The sequence below is a fragment of the Anomaloglossus baeobatrachus genome, chromosome 6 (assembly GCF_048569485.1).
Source record: "Anomaloglossus baeobatrachus isolate aAnoBae1 chromosome 6, aAnoBae1.hap1, whole genome shotgun sequence".
Lineage (NCBI taxonomy): Eukaryota > Metazoa > Chordata > Amphibia > Anura > Aromobatidae > Anomaloglossus > Anomaloglossus baeobatrachus.
The window spans coordinates 303103510-303127242 of record NC_134358.1 but is presented as its reverse complement, the minus strand read 5'-3'; the positions used below and the strand labels follow the sequence as shown (position 1 = coordinate 303127242).

Here is a 23733-nt window from a genome sequence, read left to right as displayed (position 1 = left end):
CCCTTTAGTGCTTCCTCCGCCCTTACACACATACTCCAGTACCAGGTCAGTCTGTATGGCCACACTTTGTTTAGCCGCTTGGGCTGCAATCGCATGTTTTAATTGACTGTAGTGAAGCCAGCCGGACGCCGGTAACTGAAACTCACTCTGTAACTGTGGGAACGATTTCAGAATGCCTCCGTCCAATATCTGATGCATGTATACTACACCCTTGCGTCTCCACTCCTCAATATTCCCCATTTTCTGAATCTCCGGGAGATTACTGTTATCCCAGATAGGTGTAAACTTAGTTAACCGGGTCACCCCTCTCACCCTTTTCAGCCTATCCCAGGTCTTATTTATAAGTGCCATTGTAGGAGATGTTCTACCCAGGAGCCCCACCGCACCATCCTCTAGTCCCATTACCAATGGACTTCTACCCACTATGTATTCCAGTACTTCTTTAATGCCCCCATCTTTCTCTCGATCAGACCAACCCCTGAGGTGTTGACATTGCGCCGCTATATAATACAATTCCGGATTTGGGATTGCTAGACCCCCTCATCCTTCGGCCTTTGTAAAGTCTCTAATCGCACCCTAGGCTGCTTTTTACCCCACACCAGGTCCCTAAACAGCGAGTTTATCCCTTTAAATCTTTTCCTTGAAATACAAACAGGGGCATTGTGCAGTATGTATAGGAGTTTAGGCATTACTACCATCTTTAGCAAATTAACCCTTCCAACAACTGACAAATGTAGCTTGTTCCAGGCATCCACCTTGGCTCTCAATTTTTTAAGGAGAGGCCATAAGTTCACCTGTATGTATTTTTCTACTGGCAGAGATATCTGGATACCTAGATATTTAAATTCGTCCACATTCTTCAATTTGTTAGCCCCAGTATCCTCATTTGTCCAGGGTACTTCCCCATCCACTTTAAAGAGGATTGATTTAGACCAATTAATGGTCAGTCCCGAAACTTCTCCAAATCTCTCTATTATCCGCATGGCATGATCCAATGAGGCTGATGGATCCCCCAAGAAAAGTAATAAATCGTCAGCATAAAGAGCTATTTTCTCCTCTAAATGCCCATACTTAAATCCATGGATCTCCTTTGATTTCCTAATGGCCGCCGCCAGAGGCTCTATTGCAATAGCAAATAGGAGCGGCGATAGTGGGCAGCCCTGTCTCGTTCCCCGGTGCAACTCAAACGCTGTGGAGGTCATACCGTTAACTCTAACTTTAGCAGTAGGCCTATTATACAACAGCTGCACCCACTTTACAAACCGTGGGCCAAAACCCATATGCTGCAACACTTTCCACAGATACCCCCACTCAACAGTATCGAACGCTTTCTGGGCATCTAGCGAAGCGATCACCCTCCGGCCAGGGTTGTCAGGCGGCAACTGTAGATTAAGATATAATCTCCTGATATTAGCAGCTGTTGACCTATTGGCCATGAACCCTGATTGGTCCATATGTATTAGGTTAGATATAACTCCAGTCAGCCGGTTTGACAACACCTTAGCCAGAAGCTTCACGTCCGCTGTTAATAACGAGATGGGTCTATATGAGTCTGGAAGCCTCGGATTTTTATCCTCCTTAGGAATTACTACTATTATTGCTTCTCTCATAGATTCAGGCAATATACCCTCCCCCTCCGCCACCTCAAAGACTTTCAATAGTTTGGGTAATAGGATTTCTTCTAACTGTTTATAAATTTCAACTGGTAGCCCGTCTGCTCCCTGTGCCTTGTCATTGCTCATGCCATGCAGAGCGCCCTCCAGTTCATCAATAGTAATAGGTGACTCCAGTTTATCTCTATCCACCACAGATAACACAGGAAGCTCACCTCGCTCAAGAAATGAGTCCACCTCTTCCACCCTCATCTCTCCGCTAGAAGAATATAGCGTGCGATAGAAATCTTTAAAGACCCCAAGGATCTCCTCAACCTCAGTGACCTGTGTCCCCTCCACCGTGTCCATACCATGCACAAATGAGCTACTCCTTTGAGCTGCAGCTATGACCGATAATAGATGACCAACTTTTTCCCCCTCCTCATAAAAATGCAATTTTTGGAATGCCTGCTTCCTTACCGCCTTCTCCAAAAGCATCTTATTAACCTGTTCATGCGCCTGCCTAAGATTTTGCTTCGCGTCCGTAGTAGTACTCCGGATTGCTTCCAGCTCTGCCTTATCTAAGGCCTCCAGGCTATCTTTCTCATACTGCCTCGTCTGTGTTTTACGTCTACAGATATCCCTGAACAGGAGCCCCCTGAGGTATGCCTTCATCGCATCCCATACCACCAGCGGACCAGTGCTACCCTCGTTGTGGATAAAGAAATCCCCAAGATCCCGTTCTATATTCCCCATATTAATATGACGGATCCATGCTGGATGAAGCTTACACTCTCCCCTCCTTCCCCCTGTCAGGGTCCCCCGTCGTATGGACACTAGTATTGGGCTATGATCTGAAATCACTCTTGTCAGATATTGCACGTCGCCTATCATTGCATCCATCAGATCACTAGCTAGAGCCATGTCAATGCGGGACAGAGTGTTATGCGAAGCCGAATAACAAGAGAAGCAGGATACTCTCCCATTCCTCACTCGCCAGGCATCCACCATTCCAAGTTCCCCAATAAGAGTGCCAAACGAAGTCATAGAACTATCCTGAATACCTGGAGGTCTACTACTCCTGTCCCAGTACAGGTCTATCACATTATTGAAGTCCCCCACCAGTAAAAAAGGGATTACTCCCCCCTTCTCAGAGAACTCCCTTATCTCCCTTAGTTTGGTGCACTTATATGAAGGTGGTATATATATTGCAGCTATACACATGAGTCTGCCAAATATTTTACACTTGACGGCCACACACTGTCCCTCTTTATCCACATACACTTCTATCTCTTCATATTGCACAGAGTTATGGATCAGCAGTGATACACCCCTTGCATAGTTGGAAAAGGAGGAATGATAGGCCTTCTGCACCCATCTCCTATTTAAAACATGTGTTGTCTCCTTTGTGAGATGCGTTTCTAGTAGACATATTACTGACGGGTTCTGGTCTTGAACATATTTAATTAATGCCGCTCTCCTAGACCTATCTGATAACCCTCTAATATTCCAACTCAACACCTTAATTCTATCCCCCGTTATCCCACCCAGTAAAACCATCAAACCTTGTAGTATCTCCCCATGCTGCCTCCACTCTACCCCTTTCCCCCTCCCCCCCTGCTCCCCTCCCCTCCTGCTCCCTACCACTTCATGTTTTTGAGTACTCCCGTGAAGCATCGGGTTTTCCAAACCTGGTCCATAATCCCTACTAAATTCCCCCCTACCTCCCTCGCCTTCCCCTCTTAGACACATTTTAAAACTCGTCCCTTTTCCAACAATTCTCCACTCCCACCCTGTCTATGTATAATCATATTCCACTCAAACAATATAACAGTAAAATGGCGAACAGTAATTAAACTGGAATCTCAAATTGTAAATACCACCACTGTGCCTAATTAGGCAGTCCCCATGTCCTGCGAAGCTCACATCAAACCCTTCGCATTCCCCCTGCATACTACCTCAATCCCAAAGGGAAGGAGGAAAAAGAAAAAAAAAAAAAAAAAAAGGGGGAGAAAAAAATGAAAAAACAAGAAGGGTCCCCTGTAAGCTCCTAAGGATGTTGTAGAGCCTCAGCCGGCCTTCTCCAACACACTGCAGATTCAGACAGTCAGCTCATTCCTTCAAACGGATCCGCTTTTCGTTTGCGTCCAACCACTGCATGGCTTCCTCCGGAGTTGTAAAAAAGTGCACCCGCTCCAACGCCATCACTCTTAGCTTTGCCGGGAACATCATTGAGTATTGCACCCCCATCTCTCGCAGGCGCCTCTTTACTCCTGTAAAAGTCATACGTAGCTTTTGAACAGAAATGGAGTAGTCCGGGTATATGGAAATTCTCTGGCCGTCAATCATAAGATCCTCCATGTCTCTTGCCTTTCGCAGTATAGTGTTCCTGTCTCTGTAGTTGAGGAGCTTGGCTAGCATAGTGCGAGGGCCCCTGCCTGCTGGTTGTGGCTGAATCGGGACTCTGTGTGCACGTTCCACAGCATAGAGCTTGGATAAGACATTAGCACCCATTTTCCCCCTGAGCCAGTCTTCTACATATTCAGTGGGGTTTCTTCCTTCCGCTTTCTCAGGGATGCCGACAATTCGGATGTTATTTCTTCTAGAGCGGTTCTCTAAATCATCATTTTTTGACATGATTTCAGCTATCTGCTGTGCAAATGTTTTTTCTGACTTTTGTAGTTTTGTAATATGATCCTCTGTTATCCCCACTCTCTCCTCCACAGCCGCTGTTCTCAGATCGGCTTTCTTGAGGTCTTTCTTAATGTCAGGAACCTCTGCCTGTAATCCCTTAACTTGCTTTGTCAGGGTAGTCAGAGCTTCTTTACAAAAAGACACTACTGCAAAAATGTCCTTTAAAGTGGGGTTTCCTGTAGCCTCCTCTGCACTATGTGCTTCCTCCACTTCTGTATTATCTTGCTGCTTTTCACCATCCCCCATCTCATCAGAGCTGGCATTGTCTTCTCCCTCCTCTCCTATCTCACCTCTGTTATCTATATGCTGAAGTGATTTCTCTGAAGTCCAGGCAAACTTCTCTAGCCTTGCTGCGATCTGCATCCTCTCCTGACAGGCTGCATTAACCTTCTCAGCTTCCTGCCTTATCATGGCACCATCTTGAGAGCTGGGGACTTTCCCGCCTCCATTATCTTTTTGCCTGCGACGGACCATGGCACTCTGCATCCACCAGACTCACCCCAGACAAGTCCTCACCACCTTATCTTCCTGACAGCCAGCTGAGGCAGTGATAACAGCAGTATTCAGGGATTTATCAAGGGTGTTTGCAGGAGAGCTCCACAAACACGTCTCTTCACATTGCCGTCCAGGCCACGCCCCCCTTGGACCACTTCTTTATCAAACACAGGGATCTCCACTGCCTGGTGGGTACTGAAATAGATGAGATCTTGTTTTCTGACCACGCTTTAATAATTCTAGATGTCTCCCTAGTGCGCCCATTGGTTAAACAAGGCCAATGGACATTGAATACTTCTTTGCTGGGGGATCGTGGGACCATGCAGGAAATACGGGAGGCGGTGGAGGAGTACTTCAACCTCTGCGCCCGGGGAGACACCACACCCGCGGTAACATGGGAAGCACATAAATGTGTAGTGAGAGGTCTGTTTGTTAAACATGGCGCTCAGTTGAAACGGGAGAGAAACGCGGAAATCGAGTCGCTATTGGCAGACATACACGCGTTGGAGAGGATTCACAAAGACCGACTAGATGATGAGACCAAAACCCTTCTCTTTCAGAAAAGAGAAAAGTTGAAATCGCTACTTTCCAACAAAGCTAAAGCCTCATTAGCAAGATGCCGAAGGCATTTTTATGAATTCGGAAACAACAATAGTAGGACTTTAGCAAGGGCGTTGCGGATTCAAAGGTTGAAGGGGTTTATACCACATATACGGAAACAATCTGGGGAGAGAGCCTCACTTCCGGCTGACATTGCTGCTGCATTTAGGGACTTTTACTCAGCCCTGTATTCGATTGACAACAACTCGATAGAGGACGATAGGGAGACAGCCAGGGAAAGAATCCAGGATTATTTAAGATCCTCAGGAATCCCGAGGCTTAAACCGGAAGATATAAAGGCACTGGAGGCACCGATTTCTGAGGCGGAGCTAGCTGCGGCCCTTAAGAATTCCCCTTCGGGTAAGGCACCGGGGCTGGATGGGCTCCCGGTGGCCTATTACAAGAAGCTGGGTCCTATATTGACCCCCCATTTTCTAGCAGCCTTCAACAACATCCCATCGTGTCCATCCCCACCTTTACCAAGAGATGCCCTTGCTGCTACCATTGTGGTTATTCCTAAAGAGGGGAGGGATCCCTCCACTTGTGCCAACTATCGCCCGATCTCCCTGCTCAATGTGGACCTAAAGTTGTTTGCTAAGATTCTGGCCGAGCGACTATCCCCACTGCTAGGGGGTATAGTCCATTCTGACCAGGCCGGGTTCATGCTGGGCAGGGAGGCTAGGGATAACACCACGAGGGCCATAAACCTGATTCATAGGGCCAGGTCTGATGGTGGATCTCTCATGTTGTTGTCGACAGACGCCGAGAAGGCATTCGACCGGGTCAGCTGGACGTTCCTGGACGGTGTCCTTGCTTTCCTAGGGCTGGGGGGAAACATGCTAAGTTGGATAGGTTCTCTATATAGTGCACCGTCGGCTCGTGTTCGGGTTAATGGAGTGCTTTCAGAGAGTTTTCCGATTACCAATGTCACCCGGCAGGGTTGTCCGCTTTCCCCAATGATATTCATACTCACATTAGAGCCCCTACTGCGACACATTCGGATGAACACTAGCATTAAGGGACCGGAGATCGGGGGAGCGACTCATAAGATAGCAGCCTTTGCGGATGATCTATTATTTTTTATCGCTGACCCAGCCGAATCACTCCCAGTGCTAATGCAGGAATTTAATCGTTACTCCCTCCTCTCCAACTTCAAGGTCAACTTGTCTAAATCGGAGGCTCTGGGCGTTAACCTCCCCGTGGAGGTAGTTTCGCAGCTGCGGGGAGCCTCTGATATTCAGTGGGCTCCTCAGTACCTGCGATACTTGGGACTTAAATTGTCGGCCGACGTGAGCTCCCTTTTCCAGTTGAACTTTACCCCTCTGCTCCAAAAAATTAAAGAAGACTGTAAAACCTGGTCAAAAGGCACTTTCACGTGGTTCGGACGGGCTGTGATTTTTAAGATGAACATTTTTCCGAGACTCTTGTACCTCCTTCAGACCCTACCCATAGGGATCCCCAGGCCATTCTTTAGAGAAGTTTCCTCTCTACAAACGAAGTTCCTATGGGCAAACAAGCCGGCGAGACTGGCACGGTCGTTGTTGTGTAGACCTAGGGCTCGGGGGGGGCTGGGTCTCCCGGACCTCAAGACGTATTACATTGCCACACACATGGCCAGGGTGGTGGACTGGTGTCGCCATTCTAAAGTCAAGGCTTGGGTTCAGGTGGAGCAGAGCTTTACTGACATGCCATTGGCGGGGCTTCCCTGGGCACTTCCCCCTGTGGGCACAGAACTCAAATCCCATCCTACGATTGGTGCTACGCTATCTTGTTGTTCCCAGGAGGTGGTCCGGAGAGCCCTACTGCCCTTGCCCTCTCCCCTTTCTCCGATCATTGGCGCCCCGAATTTTTCGCCGGGTCTCTCTGACCCTATGTTTCGCCTCTGGATCTCGCGGAATAGATTCCGCGCTCCACACATTGGCGTCGGGGGGCATTGGCCAACAATAGAGGAACTTCGGAGCTTCCGGGTCCCTGGATCCCTGGGCCCGTGGCGTTCCTTACAACTGCGACACTTTCTCGTTACTCTACCGGTCCATAGTCGGTTTGACAGACCCCTCACCGACTTTGAGAAGCTGTGTATGGAAAGGGGGTCTCTCCGACACTCCCTGGCCATCTCACACTCCATGCTATGCAACTCTACAGACCTGTCCCCGCCGGGGTTTCTCTTGCATTGGGAGTCAGACCTGGGCCTCACCCTCTCGACCTCGCAAAGAAATAAAGTGCTGTTACTCGCCCACAAAACATCAGTTAGCTCCAAACTCCAAGAGGCCAACTATAAATGTATCTCTCGATGGTATAGGGTCCTGACGAAACTCCACAGGATGTTCCCAGGTGTAGACTCCAGTTGTTGGAGATGTGGGACTGGGGAAGGTGACTTCCTGCACATATTCTGGGCATGCCCGGAGTTGCAGCGGTTTTGGGAGGGGGTGCGGGTGGTGATCGGGCATGTGGTTGGACACACGCAGACCCTGGGCCCGGAGCTCTTCTTGCTTCAACTGCCCGACTCCTCTGTCCGTGCTTATAAGGGGTCTCTATTAAGCTTCCTGGTGATGGCCGCCAGGACGTGCATCCCCCTGAGATGGAGATCCCCCACTCCGCCGACACTATCAATGTGGGCGAACAGGGTGAATGAATTGCTGCATATGGAGGACCTGACGGCGTCTCTCCACGACAGACAGGAGGCTTTTCACAGGACTTGGTTTCCCTGGATCGAGTTTAAATTCTCCAAGGAATACGGTACCTGGATCCCCCCTGACTGAGGGGGTCTTCTTCTGCCGTTAGACAGTGGTGTTCTGAGATGATGGATCTCTGCCTAGTGGCTGTTTGTTCCCTTATGTTCTGCTCTTTACCCCCTCCCTTCCTTCCCCCCTTTTTGTGTGCTCCCTCCTATTCGTCTATGGTCTACTTTCTTCTGCTCTCTTGCTTCTTTCTCTCTCTCTCCTTAATTCGCTACAGAATCTCTATACTTGAAAGTTCCCGGGTAAACATGGAGGAGTCAAAGGGTGGTAGTTATCAGTTGTTACAGTTAGCCTGATGGGTGACAATGTACAATGGTCGTAAATTGTTATGCTACTGTTCTGGATTGATGTATTCCCATGTTTTTCGGTTAAATAAAGAATTATAAAAAAAACCAAAAAACATTTTATAAACATAACATATTTACAGTTCATGAATACTTGGTTTTCTTCCCTTACGGGAGGCAGGTTGCTTAAACGTTACTAACATAACCGGGACGGGACGGGACCGGGTCCTTCTCGCCTTTACCACCCAAAACAACTTAGCCCTGGTGCCACCGCTAAAACACAGGTTGGCACCCCTTGCCCAAGTCCAGATTAGGTCCGGGTGTTGCCCAATCGGGCCGGGTGAAAAGTTCCTTACCCGGCAGTCCTTTCAAGGGCCCCATGTCCAGGGGACCCCTGACCCGGAGGATAGTCACCGGTCCCAATGGTGACTGGGCCTCGGCCTACTCTACCGCAGGCCCATCCTCCAATCAGCCTCTCCAGAGACTGCTGCAAAGTGTGGAGAAGAAGGGTCCAGGATTATTTACAATGCCCAAATGTTTATGGGTTGGCCTGCAAGTTCTCAGCCATTGTTTTTGGTTTGTAACTTTTTAAAACTGCAACGGGAAACATCAAAGGCACACTGTCCCAACGGGGAACTGAACTGTGGGTAGCCGGGAACCGCTACTTAAAATTTTTAATCTGGTGACAGGCTCGGTTGATTAGTATTTATTCACACTCGTATTTACATATTGCACAGACACCACTCACTATATTGCGGTCTCGCTGTACCTAAGTGGTGGCTGGCCCAAGTTAGTGGTATGGACCTTCTAGGCCCGCTAGGTTCACAGAGGGTTGGCGGAGGAGAGGGAGTGTCAGGTTCCTCTTCCCTAATGTCGGGTATGGCCGGTAGAGATCTACGGGGTCGGGGTGTAGGTGCATCCCTGGGCGCTGGTGTGGGTACGCTACTGGCAGGCTCTTCTGGCTCGCTCTCTTCGACAGGTTGTGGGAACATGATAACGGGAACAATCACCGCTCCATTCTGCATGGGCCAGTCGGCTGGAAAATCACCCATCACGGTGTGGATCACCTCTTTCTTTTGCTCCATGTTTGGCGTAGGAGAGGACCTCTTCCATCCCCCTTAGGGGTTCTGGGCACTTCTTCAGGTGGTCCCTGGAAACAGTGGCTGTAGTTCTCTCCTGATCCCGACTGACGAGGTATGTTTTCTGGTCTTCCCATCCAGTGGGTTGGATAACATAAGGGGTTCTCTCCCACTGGTTGTCCAGCTTGTGCATCCGTCTCATCCTCTTCAGTACCACATCCCCGGGTCCAAAGGGAGCAGCCCGAGCCCGCTTGTTAAAACGCTTCTCTTGCCTCTCTCTCTGTTCTGGCGCAGGTTCTTCTCTACATATTCCTGAATCAGCCAATACTGCTTCTGGCGCTTGACGTCCTAATTGACAGTGGGGGAGATGGTCTCAGGCACTTCAACGTCCAGCTCTAGGTCCACCGGCAGCTTCCCAGGCCGGGCTCTCATCAGATATGCTGGCGTGCATTTGGTGGAACCGCAGGGGATATTATTGTACATCTCCACTAGACCGGGCAGTTTCTCGGGCCACAAGTTCCTCTCCTCCAGAGGCAAGGTCTTAAGGAGATTGAGAACCAAATGATTCATTTTCTCACACATTCCGCTAGTCTGGGCATGGTAGGTTGCGGTATTGGTTTTCTTGTACCCGTATAAGTTGCAGAATTCTTGGAAAACCTCTGCCTCAAAGGCTGGGCCCCAATCCATAAGCACCTTCTCTGGGTACCCGTGTGGTCGGCAGAAGTACGCCTGGAAGACTCTTGTTGCAGTGCGATCTGTTAAATCCTTAATAGGGACTACCACCATAAACCTGGAGTAGTGGTCTACGATGGTCAAGGCATACGTGTACCGCTCCTACTAGGCGTGAGCTTCACGTGGTCCAAGGCAACCAACTCCAACGGCTGGCGGGTAACGTTTGGCTGCAGCGGGGCTTTTTGACTGGTTTCATCCCGTCTTCTCAGCGCACAGGGACCACACTCTGCACCAGGCCTCTACGGACACTCTCATTCCACTCCAGTAGAAGCGCTCTCTCAGCAGCATCTCCAGCTTCTTCCAGCCGAAATGCCCGGCCCTGTCATGATAAGCCTTCAGAACCATAGGTACGTATGCTTGTGGCACAACCAGCTGGCGGATTTTCTCATGTGTCTTCGGGTTGATTAATCCCTGGTACAGCTTGCTGAGTTGCAAGTAGAGGCAGCCCCTTTCTTTCCATAACCGCTGTGCTTCAGAGGGGGCAGTAGGCTCTAGCCTGGAAGCATCTTGAGAAATCATTGTTTTGACTAGCCGGACTGCGGTTTCCTGATCTTGGGCTTCTTGCCACCCATGGTGGGGTAACGGGTCAAAGTTCGCCTGCTGCTGGCCAACATAAGGCTTTTCGTCCCTCGGTTGGTGGAACGCGGGCAGCTCGATTTCCTCCAACCCATCTTCATCCACCCCTTCATCGGGTAGGTGCGGCATCTGGGATAAGGCATCCGCGTTGGTGTTCTTACGGCCGGCTCTGTATTTAATGGTGAAGTCGTAGTTGGCTAGCTGGGCTACCCAGCGCTATTCCAGGGCCCCCAGTTTTGCTGTGTCCAGGTGTGTCAACAGGTTGTTGTCTGTATAGGCGGTGAATTTCATCGACGCCTGGTAGTGTTTGAACCTCTCAGTTATCGCCCAGACGAGTGCCAGGAACTCCAACTTGAAAGAGCTATAGTTCTCGGAATTCCTCTCTGTTGGCTGGAGCTTGCTGCTTGCATAGGCAATCACCTTTTCCCTACCATCTTGCATCTGGGACAGGACAGCACCCAAACCCACATTGCTGGCGTCCGTATAGAGAATGAACGGGAGACCATTGTCGGGATAGGCCAGGATTTCTTCTCCAGTTAGGGCCAACTTCAGTTGTTGGAAGGACTCCTCGTGTTTCTCACCCTAGGCAAATGGGGGTCCGGAATTTCTGCCAGTCTTGGTCTGTCCCACGAGGAGGTCTTGCATGGGAGCAGCCATCTTAGTTTATCCCTTGATGAAGCAGCGGTAGTAGCCCACCAGGCCCAAGAACTGCCGCACCTATCTAACCGTGGTAGGCCGTGGCCAGCTCTGGATGGCAGTGTTTTTCTCGGGGTCCGGGGCCACACCTTCAGCACTCACCACATGTCTGAGGTACTGCACCCTGGACTTCAACAGGTGGCACTTAGAGGGTTTCAATTCCATACTTGGAGAGGGCTTCAAACACTTCCGCGAGGTGCTCTAGATGGGCTTCGTACGACTTGGAGGAGACGATAACGTCATCCAGGTACAACAAGACCGTCTCGAAGTTATGATGTCCCAAGCAGCATTCCATGAGCCTCTGAAAGATTCCCAGGGCATTACACAGCCCAAAAGGCATGCTGTTGAACTCGCAGAGTCCCATCGGGGTAGCGAATGCAGTCTTCTCGCGGTCCTCCTCTGCAACCGCCACCTGCCAGTAGCCACTAGTGAGGTCAAGAGTAGATAAATAATTAGCTGCCTTCAACGCGGCCAACGACTCTTCAATGCGGGGGAGAGGTTACGCATCCTTATGCGTTATCTGATTAATTTTTCGGTAATTCACACACATTCTCATAGTGCCGTCCTTCTTCTTTACCAGGACCAACGGAGCTGCCCAAGGACTACAACTATCACGGATGACGCCTGCCTCCTTCATGTTCCTCAACATATCTTTGGCGCACTGGTAATGTGCAGGTGGGATCGGCCTATACCTTTCCTTAATAGGTGGGTGTGTGCCGGTGGGGATATGATGCTGAACCCCCTTAATCCTCCCAAAATCTAACGGGTATTTGCTAAATACCTGCTCATACTCTTGCACTACCCTGTACACCCCTGCCTTGTGATGTGTGGGTGTGGATTCGGTGCCTACATGTAACTCCCGGCACCACTCTTCTAGCTGTCTGGATGGGGTATCACTGCCTGGCTGGGGTGCGGTCACAGGGGAGGTTGCTGCGTGAATGGCATCTGCATCTACAGTGAATAGCTTAGCAATGGTGGAGTAGCGGGGTAGCCTGACCTCTTCCTTTCCGCAGTTCATCACTCTCACGGGCACCCGTCCTTTCTTGACATCAATCACCCCTCTAGCTGCCATCACTGTGGGCCAATGCTCGGAAGGCAGAGGTTCCACCACTGCCGGATAATCTTGTCCACGGGGACCCACCACCACTCTACACCAGATCATCATCTCACTCCGCGGAAGAGGCGCCACATCCATCCCTCGCACACCACCAATCTCTCCACCTGACATATTCACTTGCTGCCGCTGCAGGAGCTGGCAGGGCCAACAAGGGGGGTGCCACTGAGACGGGAGCGGTATTAGCTGGCCAGGGTGGCGGGTCAGCGGTACCGGCATTAACCGTCTGCAGCGCTTTAATGGCTCTTTCTTTCAGAACCGCAAAGTTCAAGTCTGCGTGTTCCAGAGACCACAGCCGCAGTTGTTTGCGATCTTCGGCAGACCCCAGTCCTTGTAGGAACTGTTCCACCAGCATTTTGTTGCTCTTGGCCTCACTAATAGTGTCCACCTGCTTCAGGGTGTGTAGGGCCATCTGCAGCCTCAGGGCATAGTCGCGGATGCTGTCCTGCGGGCGTTGTCGGCAATTATAAAACTGCATTCGCAGCTCCGCTTCAGTACGGGTCTCGAAAGCGACTTGCAGTTTGTCGAAAATGGCGGTTACCAAGACCCGGTCGGCGTCTGCCCAGGTCTCCACCTCCTGCTCAACGGCGCCAGTCAACTGCCCGAGTACCACAGATTCGCGCTGCTTGCCGGTCATGGCATACAAATCGAGGATAGTACAAATTTTCTTCCTAAACATCTGCAGGGCATCGGGCTTCCTGTCATACTGGGGTAGCCAGGCAGCACCGGGCACGTATGGCAAGGAGATCGTCATTACCTGGGTGACCGCCGGAGCCAAAGCTCCCCCCGCTCCTGCGCCCGGAGCGAGAGCCACCACATTTCCGTCATCGGCCACGTCTGCGGCCACTGCCGCTCCGGCGGCCGGCGCCACTCCGCCATCAGGGTTAGGCGCGGACATCTTCCCGCTCTTCCCCTTTGGTCTTTTGCTGGCACTCCTCTGTCAGGCCTGTAAGTTTCGTTTTGTGACTTCCGGCCTCGCTTTCCGGCTGCGTTCCCAGGGGGCGGGGCTTCGGTTTCGCGCCCTTTTCACGGGGAAGAAGACACTGGGCTGTATTTTTTCGCGACAAAATGGCAACCAAAATGGCGACTTCTGGAAAATTTGCAACGATCACCGTTGACTGTCCAATACAAGGCGCACTTCCACAAGGTAAGTAGATGGGTAAATATCCTGTTTGTGACACCAAATTTCGGGGTGTGCCACCCCCGTGCCAGCAGCTGACGCTGCTCGGGTCCGGGCTTTCAGGGGTGGTGGCTCGAGGGTCTCCGGACCCGGGGTTCACACGGACACGCCAAATAAATGGGGGGTCGTATATGTACGGACTGGGCCGTATTGAGTTTGTGACGCCACCCACGGTGTGCGGTGAGGTAGGGCACCACCGCTGCTGTTACAGGGCACACGGGGGAGATGTTGTGCAGCGAGTTGTTAACCCCTCCGTGGGCAGTGATGGTGGCCCCAGGACCCGGTTGGTGCGTGCAGGGGATGGCGACAGCAGGGGGTGCTGGTGTACTCACAGTTAGAAACACACACAAGTCTCTAGTAAACCAAGGTGGTGGTGGCCGGTGCCGCGGCCGGCTGCGTTCTGGTCCCCCACCCGGCTGGTCGTCTCTATCCTTGTCCTGCACTGCTTTAAGTAGAAATGACTTCCTAGTGTGAAACGTAGGAGTCCGCTCCCGGCTGGATGTGGCCTAAGGAGCCGTGCCCGCAAACCCTGGCCCGTGGGATCTATGGGCCTTGGCGGTGACCTCTTATCCCTAATCAGTGGGCTGTTGTCTTCTATGAGGGACTTTGGGTGGGACAGAACCTCTAGTCCTGGCCTCAATCGGTTAATTAACCAACTCCAGTCAATTCTGGCTTCTGGCTTCAGGGTCCGAGTACCCCCCTTTGTGCTATAGTTTCCGGGTCGGTTCACCATGTCGGTACCGGCGGGCTACAACCCTGGCCCAGTCCACCTCAGTTCCACCGAGCCATCTTCCCGTCTCCTGCTGACGGAGACCACCGTCTGCCTCCTAGCCAATGGCATCAGGGCTCCTTTCCTGGTACCGTTCAACTTGGACTCTGCTAGAGCTACCCCTAGCTCCAGCCCACACTCCTCTCCAAACTCAACTCTGAACTAAACTGCTCTTTTTCCTGCCCTGGGCTTTCAGGACCCCTGGGTGGGCGTGCACCAACCGCCTGGCCACGCCCACTGGTGTGTCTATCTGTCCCTAAGGGGGTGACTAGGGTTTAATGGCTGGCTGTGTGTTTCCTAATGAGGAAACGGTGTTATGCAGGGGCCTATTTGTGACTACCTGGTTTTGCCAGGGCGTCACAGAAATACTTACCCACTCCTGTTAGGAGAGTGTGCTGCCGTGGGGGGTGATGCGAAACAAGACGCGCACGAGTGACGCTCGAGTTACTCGCAAGTGTGACTCCGGCCTAACATGAAATACAATATGTCACGAAAAAACAATCTCAGAATCACCGGAATCCATTGAGGCATTCCAGAGTAATAACCTCATATAGTGACACTGGTCAGAATTTAAAGAATTGGCCTGGTCAGGATGGTGAAAACAGCCTGGGGGGGTGAAAGGGCTAAAAACACCACTTAGGCTATGTTTACACAGGGTGTTTTTGCAGCATTTTTTAAGCTACAGATTTGCCTTGGTTTTATGCAAATCCATGCTAATAAAACACTCCTTTTTACAGTCCCAACAAAATCTAGGAGATTTCTGAAATCTCATACACACACACACACACACACACACACACAAACACACAAACACACACACACACACACACAAAGAAAGACCTCCAGGATTTCCCTTACGATTTTGTGAACCACCTCCGGTTTTGCTGCGTTATGAAAAGAATGAACCTGTCAATTCTTTTCAGTGCTTTTGCCACAGTTTTTCAACCTAGTGACAGGTGGACTCGCAGATACCCTGGATCGGCGGGTCTAACTGGGTTAATAAAAAACCTGGTTCCAGCCCGGAATTGATCCAGGGTATCTGGCCGGCACTTAAAAATGGTGGTGGGGATAGCGAAACACCAGCGCCGCTGTACGCTCCCGCAGCTCCGCCACTTCCCTGCTGATTACATATTCACTGCTTTCATCTGTGATTGGTTGCAGTCAGACGCGCTCCCAGCCTGAGTGACAGCATCTAGCTGCAACCAATCACAGACCTGGTCTGTGGGTCAAGCGTAGAGAATGATTGAGCTGCTGTGACAGGAAATCACTTGAGTGAAGTGACCGCTAATCGTGCGGCTCATTTATTCTCTAGAGCTCACAGTAGGCAGTCCAGTTCTATGGCTGCTCACTGTGATCTTCAGATGTAGCAGAGCTGAATCGTCGTGGGACCTCGTTTTGGATTATGTCGGACCTGCTTGGGGTTTGATTATGGGGTTAATAAAGTGATGAAAGAAGGTGTTTTTTGTATCTTATTTCAAATAAAGGATTTTTTCGGTGTTTGTATTTATTTATTTTCACTTATTACAGATTGGTGATAGGGAGTGTCTCATAGATGCCTGCCATTACCAATCTAGGGCTTACTCGCAGCTGTGGATTGCGATTAACCCCTGTTATTACCCTGATTGTCACTGCACCAGGGCAATTCGGGAAAAGCTGGGTAAAGTTCTGGGATTGTCGCATCTAATGGATGGGTGGCTGCAGGTTGATATTTTTAGACTGGGTCTCCCCAGCCTGAGAATACCCGGCCCCGTTGTGGGCTTTATCTTGGTGGGTATCAAAATTGGGGAGACCGCACGCTGTTTTTTTTCCCCAATTATTTATATAAATAATTAAAAACAGCATGGGGTCCCTCTTATGATACACAGCCAAGATAAGCAAACAGCTGGGGGCTGCAGCCTGTAGCTGTAGGCTTTATCCGTGTTGGGTCTCATAATATGGGGGGACCGTACGTCATTTTTTTAAAATGTATTTATTTTTTACTGTACGATAGACCCACAGACCAGGTTCATGATTGGTTGCAGTCTGACGCTGTCACACAGGCTGGGGGCGTGTCTGACTGCAACCAATCACAGACTTCAGTGGGGGGGAAGCAGTGAATATGCATGAGGCTAATGAGCAGCACCAGAAGTAGGAGGGGTCGCTGGAGCAAGTACAGTTGAGCCTAGAATGTATTGGTTCCTTCCAGGTTGGGTTAGTGGGTCTGATCGGCTTAGTTAGTGAGCTTTGCGATGTTTTCTCCCACTACAATCACACTTTGCCCCTCTGCCCACGTGTGATAGGGGCCTGTTGAATGACGTAATACCTGGAAGGAGCCCATACACTCTAGCATCTACTGGAGACTAAGAGAGGTAAGTATAGCACAAGTGTCGTATCCAGGTCAATCCCGGTCCGGCCCAGCACTCGGGTACTTTTGAACCCCTGCTGGTCTTGAGATCACAGAAAAAACGCTGTAAGGCCCTGTGCGCACACTGTAGTTTTTATTGCGGTTTTGCTGCATGTTTTGCTGCAGAATATGTCCATAACATTGCTGCAGTCCTTCCCCAGCAAAACCTATGGTAAAAAAAATTCTGTGCGCCACTGCGCTTTTTTTCACCAACAGGTTTTGCTGCATGTGTTCTGCAGCAAAAAGAATTAGGCTATATGCGCACGCTGTGGATTTGCTGCGGATTTTACCGCAGATTTTCTGCAGAAAATGTGTCTAACATTTCTGCAGTCAATCCCCAGTAAAACCTATGGGTATAAAAAAAAATGCAGTGTACACACTGCGTTTTTTTATACCTGCGGATTTACCCGCGGATTTTCCGCTGCGGAATTGTTGTGCGTGTCACTTCTTTCCCGCAGGTAGCTGCAGTTTTTGCTATAGATAATGGTAAAAACCTGCAGGGACCAACTGGCGGATAAACTGCGGCAAATCCGCACCAAACCAATGCAACACCGCATGCGCATTTCGTTGCGATTTTTGTGCGTTTTTTTACCGCAGGTGTGGTATTCTTTAAGAGGGTCCGGATTTTCCTTGAGAGTAAGGGGTACTTTGCACACTACGACATCGCAAGCCGATGCTGCGATGCCGAGCGCGATAGTCCCGACCTCCGTCGCATTGTGATAGCTGCCGTAGCGAATATTATCGCTACGGCTGCTTCACATGCACTCGCCTGCCGTGCGACGTCGCTCTGGCCGGCGAACCGCCTCCTTATTAAGGGGGCGGGTTGTGTGGCGTCACTGCGACGTCACACGTCAGGCGGCCAATAGGAGCGGAGGGGCGGAGATGAGCGGTATGTAAACATCCCGCCCACCTCCTTCCTTCCGCATAGTCGACGGGAGCCGCAGTGACGCAGGTAGGAGATGTTCCTCACTCCTGTGACTTCACACACAGTGATGTGTGCTGCCTCAGGAGCGAGGAACAACATCGGACCGTCGCGTCAGCGTAATTATGGAATTCGCCGACGCTACACCGATGATAGGATTACGACGTTTTTGCGCTCATTAATCGTATCATCTAGGATTTACACACTACGATGTCGAGAGCGACGCAGGAAGTGCGTCACTTTCGACATGACCCCACCGACATTGCACCTGCGATGTCGTAGTGTGCAAAGCCCGCCTTAGTCACTCTCTAGTGACTTTCCCACAGGTAGCTGCGGTTTTTGCCATAATGGTCAAAAACCGCAGGGAAGAACCTGCAGAAGAACCGTGGCAATACCGCAGCAAACCGCAGTAAAACTGAATGCGGTTTTCGGGTGCGGTTTTCTGCGTTTTTTTTTACCGCAGGTGCAGTAATCTTTCAGAGGGTCTGGAATGTTCTTAAGAAAATTCCATTGTTTAGGGCGCACAGGCCCTTAAAACGCCACAAAAACCGCACCAAAACTGCAGATGACTCCTAGGACACATCCTGCCACAAGATCAGGTTTTGGTCAGGAAAAACACGCTGTGTGAACATAGCCTTACTTAGCCAATTCTGGGAGAATTGGCTATTTGGCCACTTTGATGCCAATATTGATGACCAGAACCCATTTGGGCCAGGCTGGAGTGACTTGAATTATGTAAAGGTGGTGTAAGGTCTCTGGCCCAAAGTAATTTATTTATTTTTTTTTCAATTTTGTCCTTCGGTTCCCACTTTGATGTTCATTTTTGTGCCAGTTTTATTCTTTTTGTAGCTTACCGTGTATTCACATTAGGGCACCTCGCTCTATTGTATTTTATTGTGACTTTTTATTAAACGAGTGAATCCAAGCACAGCACCTTTGTTGTGCAGCCACTAGTGGGCGGGCAGCTTCCCCTCACATCTAGCTCTGCACTTCCGTATGAGGCTGAGGCGCCTTCTGCCCGTGCACCATTGCATGAGCAATGGAGGAGGCCGCTCGCGCGTCACCAGGAAGCATGGAGAAATGTGTGGAGAAGTTCCTGAAATCCGTGAGGTTCGGGGAGGTGAGAAGAGAGGTGTATGTCGCTGCGTCCCCCCCCCCCAGATCCTGAGAGCGCACATAAACGTGTCCGCTATCTCATGGACAGCGTGCACTGTGCAGCTCTGTGTGCACCCCCTGGAAATGGTGCAGCAATTATGTTCCAGTTCAGCCTCAGCTGTTATTGTTTAACCCTACGCTCTCACGTGTTTAAGGGGGGTGTCCCTGCGCTGCCCCCTGTCTAAGGGGGATCTCTGGGCTGCCTCCGCTTAATGGGGTGTCCCTGCACTGCCACCTATTAATGGGGGATCCCTGCACTGCCCCCTGCTTAAGGGGAGGTCGCTGTGCTGTCCCCCCGCTTAAAGGGAGGTCCCTGCGGCTGCCCCCCGCTTAAGGGTGGGGGGGGGGGTCCTGCGCTGCTGCCCGCTTAAGGGTGGGGGGGGTCCCTGCGCTGGCCACCGCTTAAGGGTGGGGGGTCCCTGCGCTGCCCACCGCTTAAGGGTGGGGGGTCCCTGCGCTGCCCACCGCTTAAGGGTGGGGGGTCCCTGCGCTGCCCACCGCTTAAGGGTGGGGGGTCCCTGCGCTGCCCACCGCTTAAGGGTGGGGGGTCCCTGCGCTGCCCACCGCTTAAGGGTGGGGGGTCCCTGCGCTGCCCACCGCTTAAGGGTGGGGGGTCCCTGCGCTGCCCACCGCTTAAGGGTGGGGGGGGTCCCTGCGCTGCCCCCCGCTTAAGGATGGGGCGGGAGTCCCTGCGCTGCCCCCCGCTTAAGGATGGGGCGGGGGTCCCTGTGCTGCCCCCCGCTTAAGGATGGGGCGGGGGTCCCTGTGCTGCCCCCCGCTTAAGGATGGGGCGGGGGTCCCTGCGCTGCCCCCCGCTTAAGGATGGGGCGGGGGTCCCTGCGCTGCCCCCCGCTTAAGGATGGGGCGGGGGTCCCTGCGCTGCCCCCCGCTTAAGGATGGGGCGGGGGTCCCTGCGCTGCCCCCCGCTTAAGGATGGGGCGGGGGTCCCTGCGCTGCCCCCCGCTTAAGGATGGGGCGGGGGTCCCTGCGCTGCCCCCCGCTTAAGGATGGGGCGGGTCCCTGCGCTGCCCCCCGCTTAAGGATGGGGCGGGGGTCCCTGCGCTGCCCCCCGCTTAAGGATGGGGCGGGGTCCCTGCGCTGCCCCCCGCTTAAGGATGGGGGGGGTCCCTGCGCTGCCCCCCGCTTAAGGATGGGGGGGGTCCCTGCGCTGCCCACCGCTCGCTTAAGGGTGGGGGGGTCCCTGCGCTGCCCACCGCTTAAGGGTGGGGGGGGTCCCTCCTGCGCTGCCACCGCTTAAGGATGGGTGGGGTCCCTGCGCTGCCCCCCGCTTAAGGATGGGTGGGGTCCCTGCGCTGCCCCCCGCTTAAGGCTGGGGGGGTCCCTGCGCTGCCCCCCGCTCGCTTAAGGCTGGGGGGGTCCCTGCGCTGCCCCCCGCTCGCTTAAGGCTGGGGGGGTCCCTGCGATGCCCACCGTTCGCTTAAGGGTGGGGGGGGTCCCTGCGATGCCCACCGTTCGCTTAAGGGTGGGGGGGTCCCTCCTGCGCTGGCCACCGCTTAAGGGTGGGGGGGTCCCTGCGCTGGCCACCGCTTAAGTGTGGGGGGGTCCCTGCGCTACCTACCGCTTAAGGGTGGGGTGGGGGGGTCCCTGCGCTACCCACCGCTTAAGGGGGGAGGCCTGTCGCTGCTCCCTGCTTAAAGGGAACCTGTCACCAGATTTTGTCATTCTAAACTAACATAAGCACCTTAGCCAGCATCTGTGCTGCATTCCATGAAGGTGTATGTTACCCCCTGACCCCACCTGTAGACCCCAAATCCTAATCTGCACTTCCTGTCCCTCCTTTCGCCCTCTGTGCCGATTGACATGGATGAAGCCTCGGATGCCATCCTCGTGGGCGTGCAAAATTTCCATATTCTCAGGCGCACTTCGCTCTGCCCTGTTGCGAGCAGAGCTGAAAACATAGGTGCGGCTGCACAAACCGGCGAGTTCTATGTGCAGACGCAAGCTTTTGCCTGGTGATGTGGATGAAGCAGATGACGTCATCCACATTGCCGGGCATAATCTGTCCCCTGCGCAGAGAACTAGCCAGTTTGTGCAGGTGAACCTATGTTTTCGGCTCTGCCCGCAATAGGACAGAGCAAAGTGCGCCGACGTAAGCCGGAAATATGTCTGCGCAGGTGCAAGATTTTTCCTGCCTACACGGATGGCGTAGGAGGCGTCCGAGGCACAGGTAAGGAGGGACTGGAGGCGCAGATTAGGACACCCATCTGACCAGACTGGACAATATACATACAGGGCAGGAGATTTTGTAAAAGTATCTGTAGGGTCAGGGGGTAACATGCAGCTTTATAGAATACAGCACATGATACTAGTCTAAAGGCTACTTTACACGCTGCGATATCGGTACCGATATCGCTAGTGTGGGTACCCTCCCCCATCTGTTGTGCGACACGGGCAAATCGCTGCCCGTGCCGCACAACATTGCCCAGACATGTCACACATACTTACCTGCCCGGCGACGTCACTGTGACCGGCGAACCGCCTCCTTTCTAAGGGGGCAGTTCGTTTAGCGTCACAGCTGCGTCACTGAATCGCCGCCCAATAGAAGCGGAGGGGTGGAGATGAGCGGGACAAACATCCCGCCCACCTCCTTCCTTCCGCATAGCGGCTGGGAGGCAGGTAAGGAGAGCTTCCTCGTTCCTGCGGTGTCACACGGAGCGATGTGTGCTGCCGCAGGAACGAGGAACAACCTCGTTACTGCTGCAGTAACGATTTTTTGAGAATGGACCCCCATGTCACCGATGAGCGATTTTGCACGTTTTTGCAACGATGCAAAATCGCTAATAGGTGTCACACGCAACGGCATCGCTAATGCGGCCGGATGTGCGTCACAAATTCCGTGACCCCAACGAGTTCGCATTAGCGATGTCGTAGCGTGTAAAGACCCCTTAAGTTTAGCAGACCAAATTCTGGTGACAGGTTCCCTTTAAGGGTTGGGTCCCTGCGCTACCCCCTATGCAAGGGAGCTTCCTGCGATGTCCCCTATGCAAGGGGGGTTCCCTCTGCTGCCCCTGCTTATGGGGAATCATGAATGGATAAGAAAGTCGGGTTTAACACTGCGCTAAAACCATGAAGCCAAACGATGTGATGAATTCTTTGCTATATTTTCTTTATTTAGGCCAAGTCTACATGTTTCAAAGGCATGTCCGCCTTCTTCATCAGGACAAAGGAAAAAACAGCATGATACCAATTGCTACTTGGGGATACATATATATTGAAAAAGAGGCTCCACACCTACACAGGTGATGTCAGTCAGGGAGTGGCTGAACATCACGTGTATGAATAACAGAGAAAGCAAAAAATTTTTTTTACAGACATTTGCGTACACCCCTCTGTTTTAACCCCTTCCAATTCCTTTTTTTTTTTTTTTTCTTCTTTCTGTTTCTTCCATTTTTTTCTCCACTGTTCTCTGTTATTCATACACGTGATGTTCAGCCACTCCCTGACTGACATCACCTGTGTAGGTGTGGAGCCTCTTTTTCAATATATATGTATCCCCAAGTAGCAATTGGTATCATGCTGTTTTTTCCTTTGTCCTGATGAAGAAGGCGGACATGCCTTTGAAACATGTAGACTTTGCTATATTTTCTTTATTTAGGCCAAGAATTCATCACATCGTTTGGCTTCATGGTTTTAGCGCAGTGTTAAACCCGACTTTCTTATCCATTCATGATTCCCTGTTGCATCATCGGGGCTGCTGCTTGACCATTTACTGCATACATAGGAGTTGTGCCTGTCACAACTTCCATAGGTGAGCACCTGTTTTCATTTTCTAAGCCTGCATTGTTTGCCAGATAAGACCCTATGTGCGCTTTTCTCTCCACAGCATTTTGATTCTTTGCCCCTGCTTATGGGAAGTCCCTGTGCTGTCCCCTATTTTAGAGGAAACCCTATGCTGACCCTTACTTAAGCGGGGGTTCATGCGCAAAGGAGGCCATTTACTTAGGTGGAGAGGTCAATATGTGCTCAATTTGAATTGAGTGGAAGTGCATAGGAGTTACAAATGGCTGCTTAGTCAACATATACTGCAGGCCACCACTATTCTGACATTATGGCGAAGACTTGTTAAAGGAAATCTGTCACCAGGTTTGTCCTACCTCATCTGAGAGCAGCATGATGTATAGACAGAGACCCTGATTTCACAGATATAGCGCTTAGATAACTGCGTGTAGCAGTTCTGACACAATCAAAGATTTTAGAATTATTCATGCAGCAAAGCTGAGAAAGCTGCCCCCACCCATACCAGGCTTTATATGTACAATGTCTATAGACAGTGAGCTGCTAATCATAGAAGGGGTGAGTTGGAAAAGTCCTTTACTCCAGCTAGTCACAGCAATGGTAATCTTCTGGTTCTAAAATAAACATTGCAGGCAAACGACAACATACAGTGTGATGAGAGGCATCTCTGAAATTTGTCTTCAGATTACATAGCAAAAACCTGCTGACAGATTCCCTTTAAGCTGAATGCATGCAGTCACCTACATTGTCCTCTGACTGGTAATTACTGAGTGGTGTTTAATTGTTTGTTCTTGACAGATATTTCAGTATTAACCCCTACATGTATGGTGATACGATTGTGCCAGCTATGTGTTATAGCCGACGCCCTGTTGTAATGTCTGTAATCAGTGCTAGTCCCTCTTAACCACTTTGATGCCACTGTCAATAGTGACAGCGGCATCGATCTGCTTGTAGAGGGAGAGAGCTCA

The 23733-nt window shown here is 51.4% G+C and overlaps 1 protein-coding gene across 6 annotated transcripts in view; it reads left to right on the top strand.

Moving 5' to 3' along the window:
- The first annotated feature begins 18849 nt into the window (after positions 1-18849).
- The window catches only part of LOC142244310 (uncharacterized), a 417067-nt gene continuing 412183 nt past the window's right edge, over positions 18850-23733 (top strand). For all 6 annotated transcript variants that reach the window (XM_075316518.1, XM_075316516.1, XM_075316515.1 and 3 more), the window contains exon 1: positions 18850-18974. In XM_075316518.1, the coding sequence (XP_075172633.1) occupies positions 18894-18974 (81 nt within the window). In that variant the 5' untranslated portion in view covers positions 18850-18893. The remainder of the gene's footprint in view (positions 18975-23733) is intronic.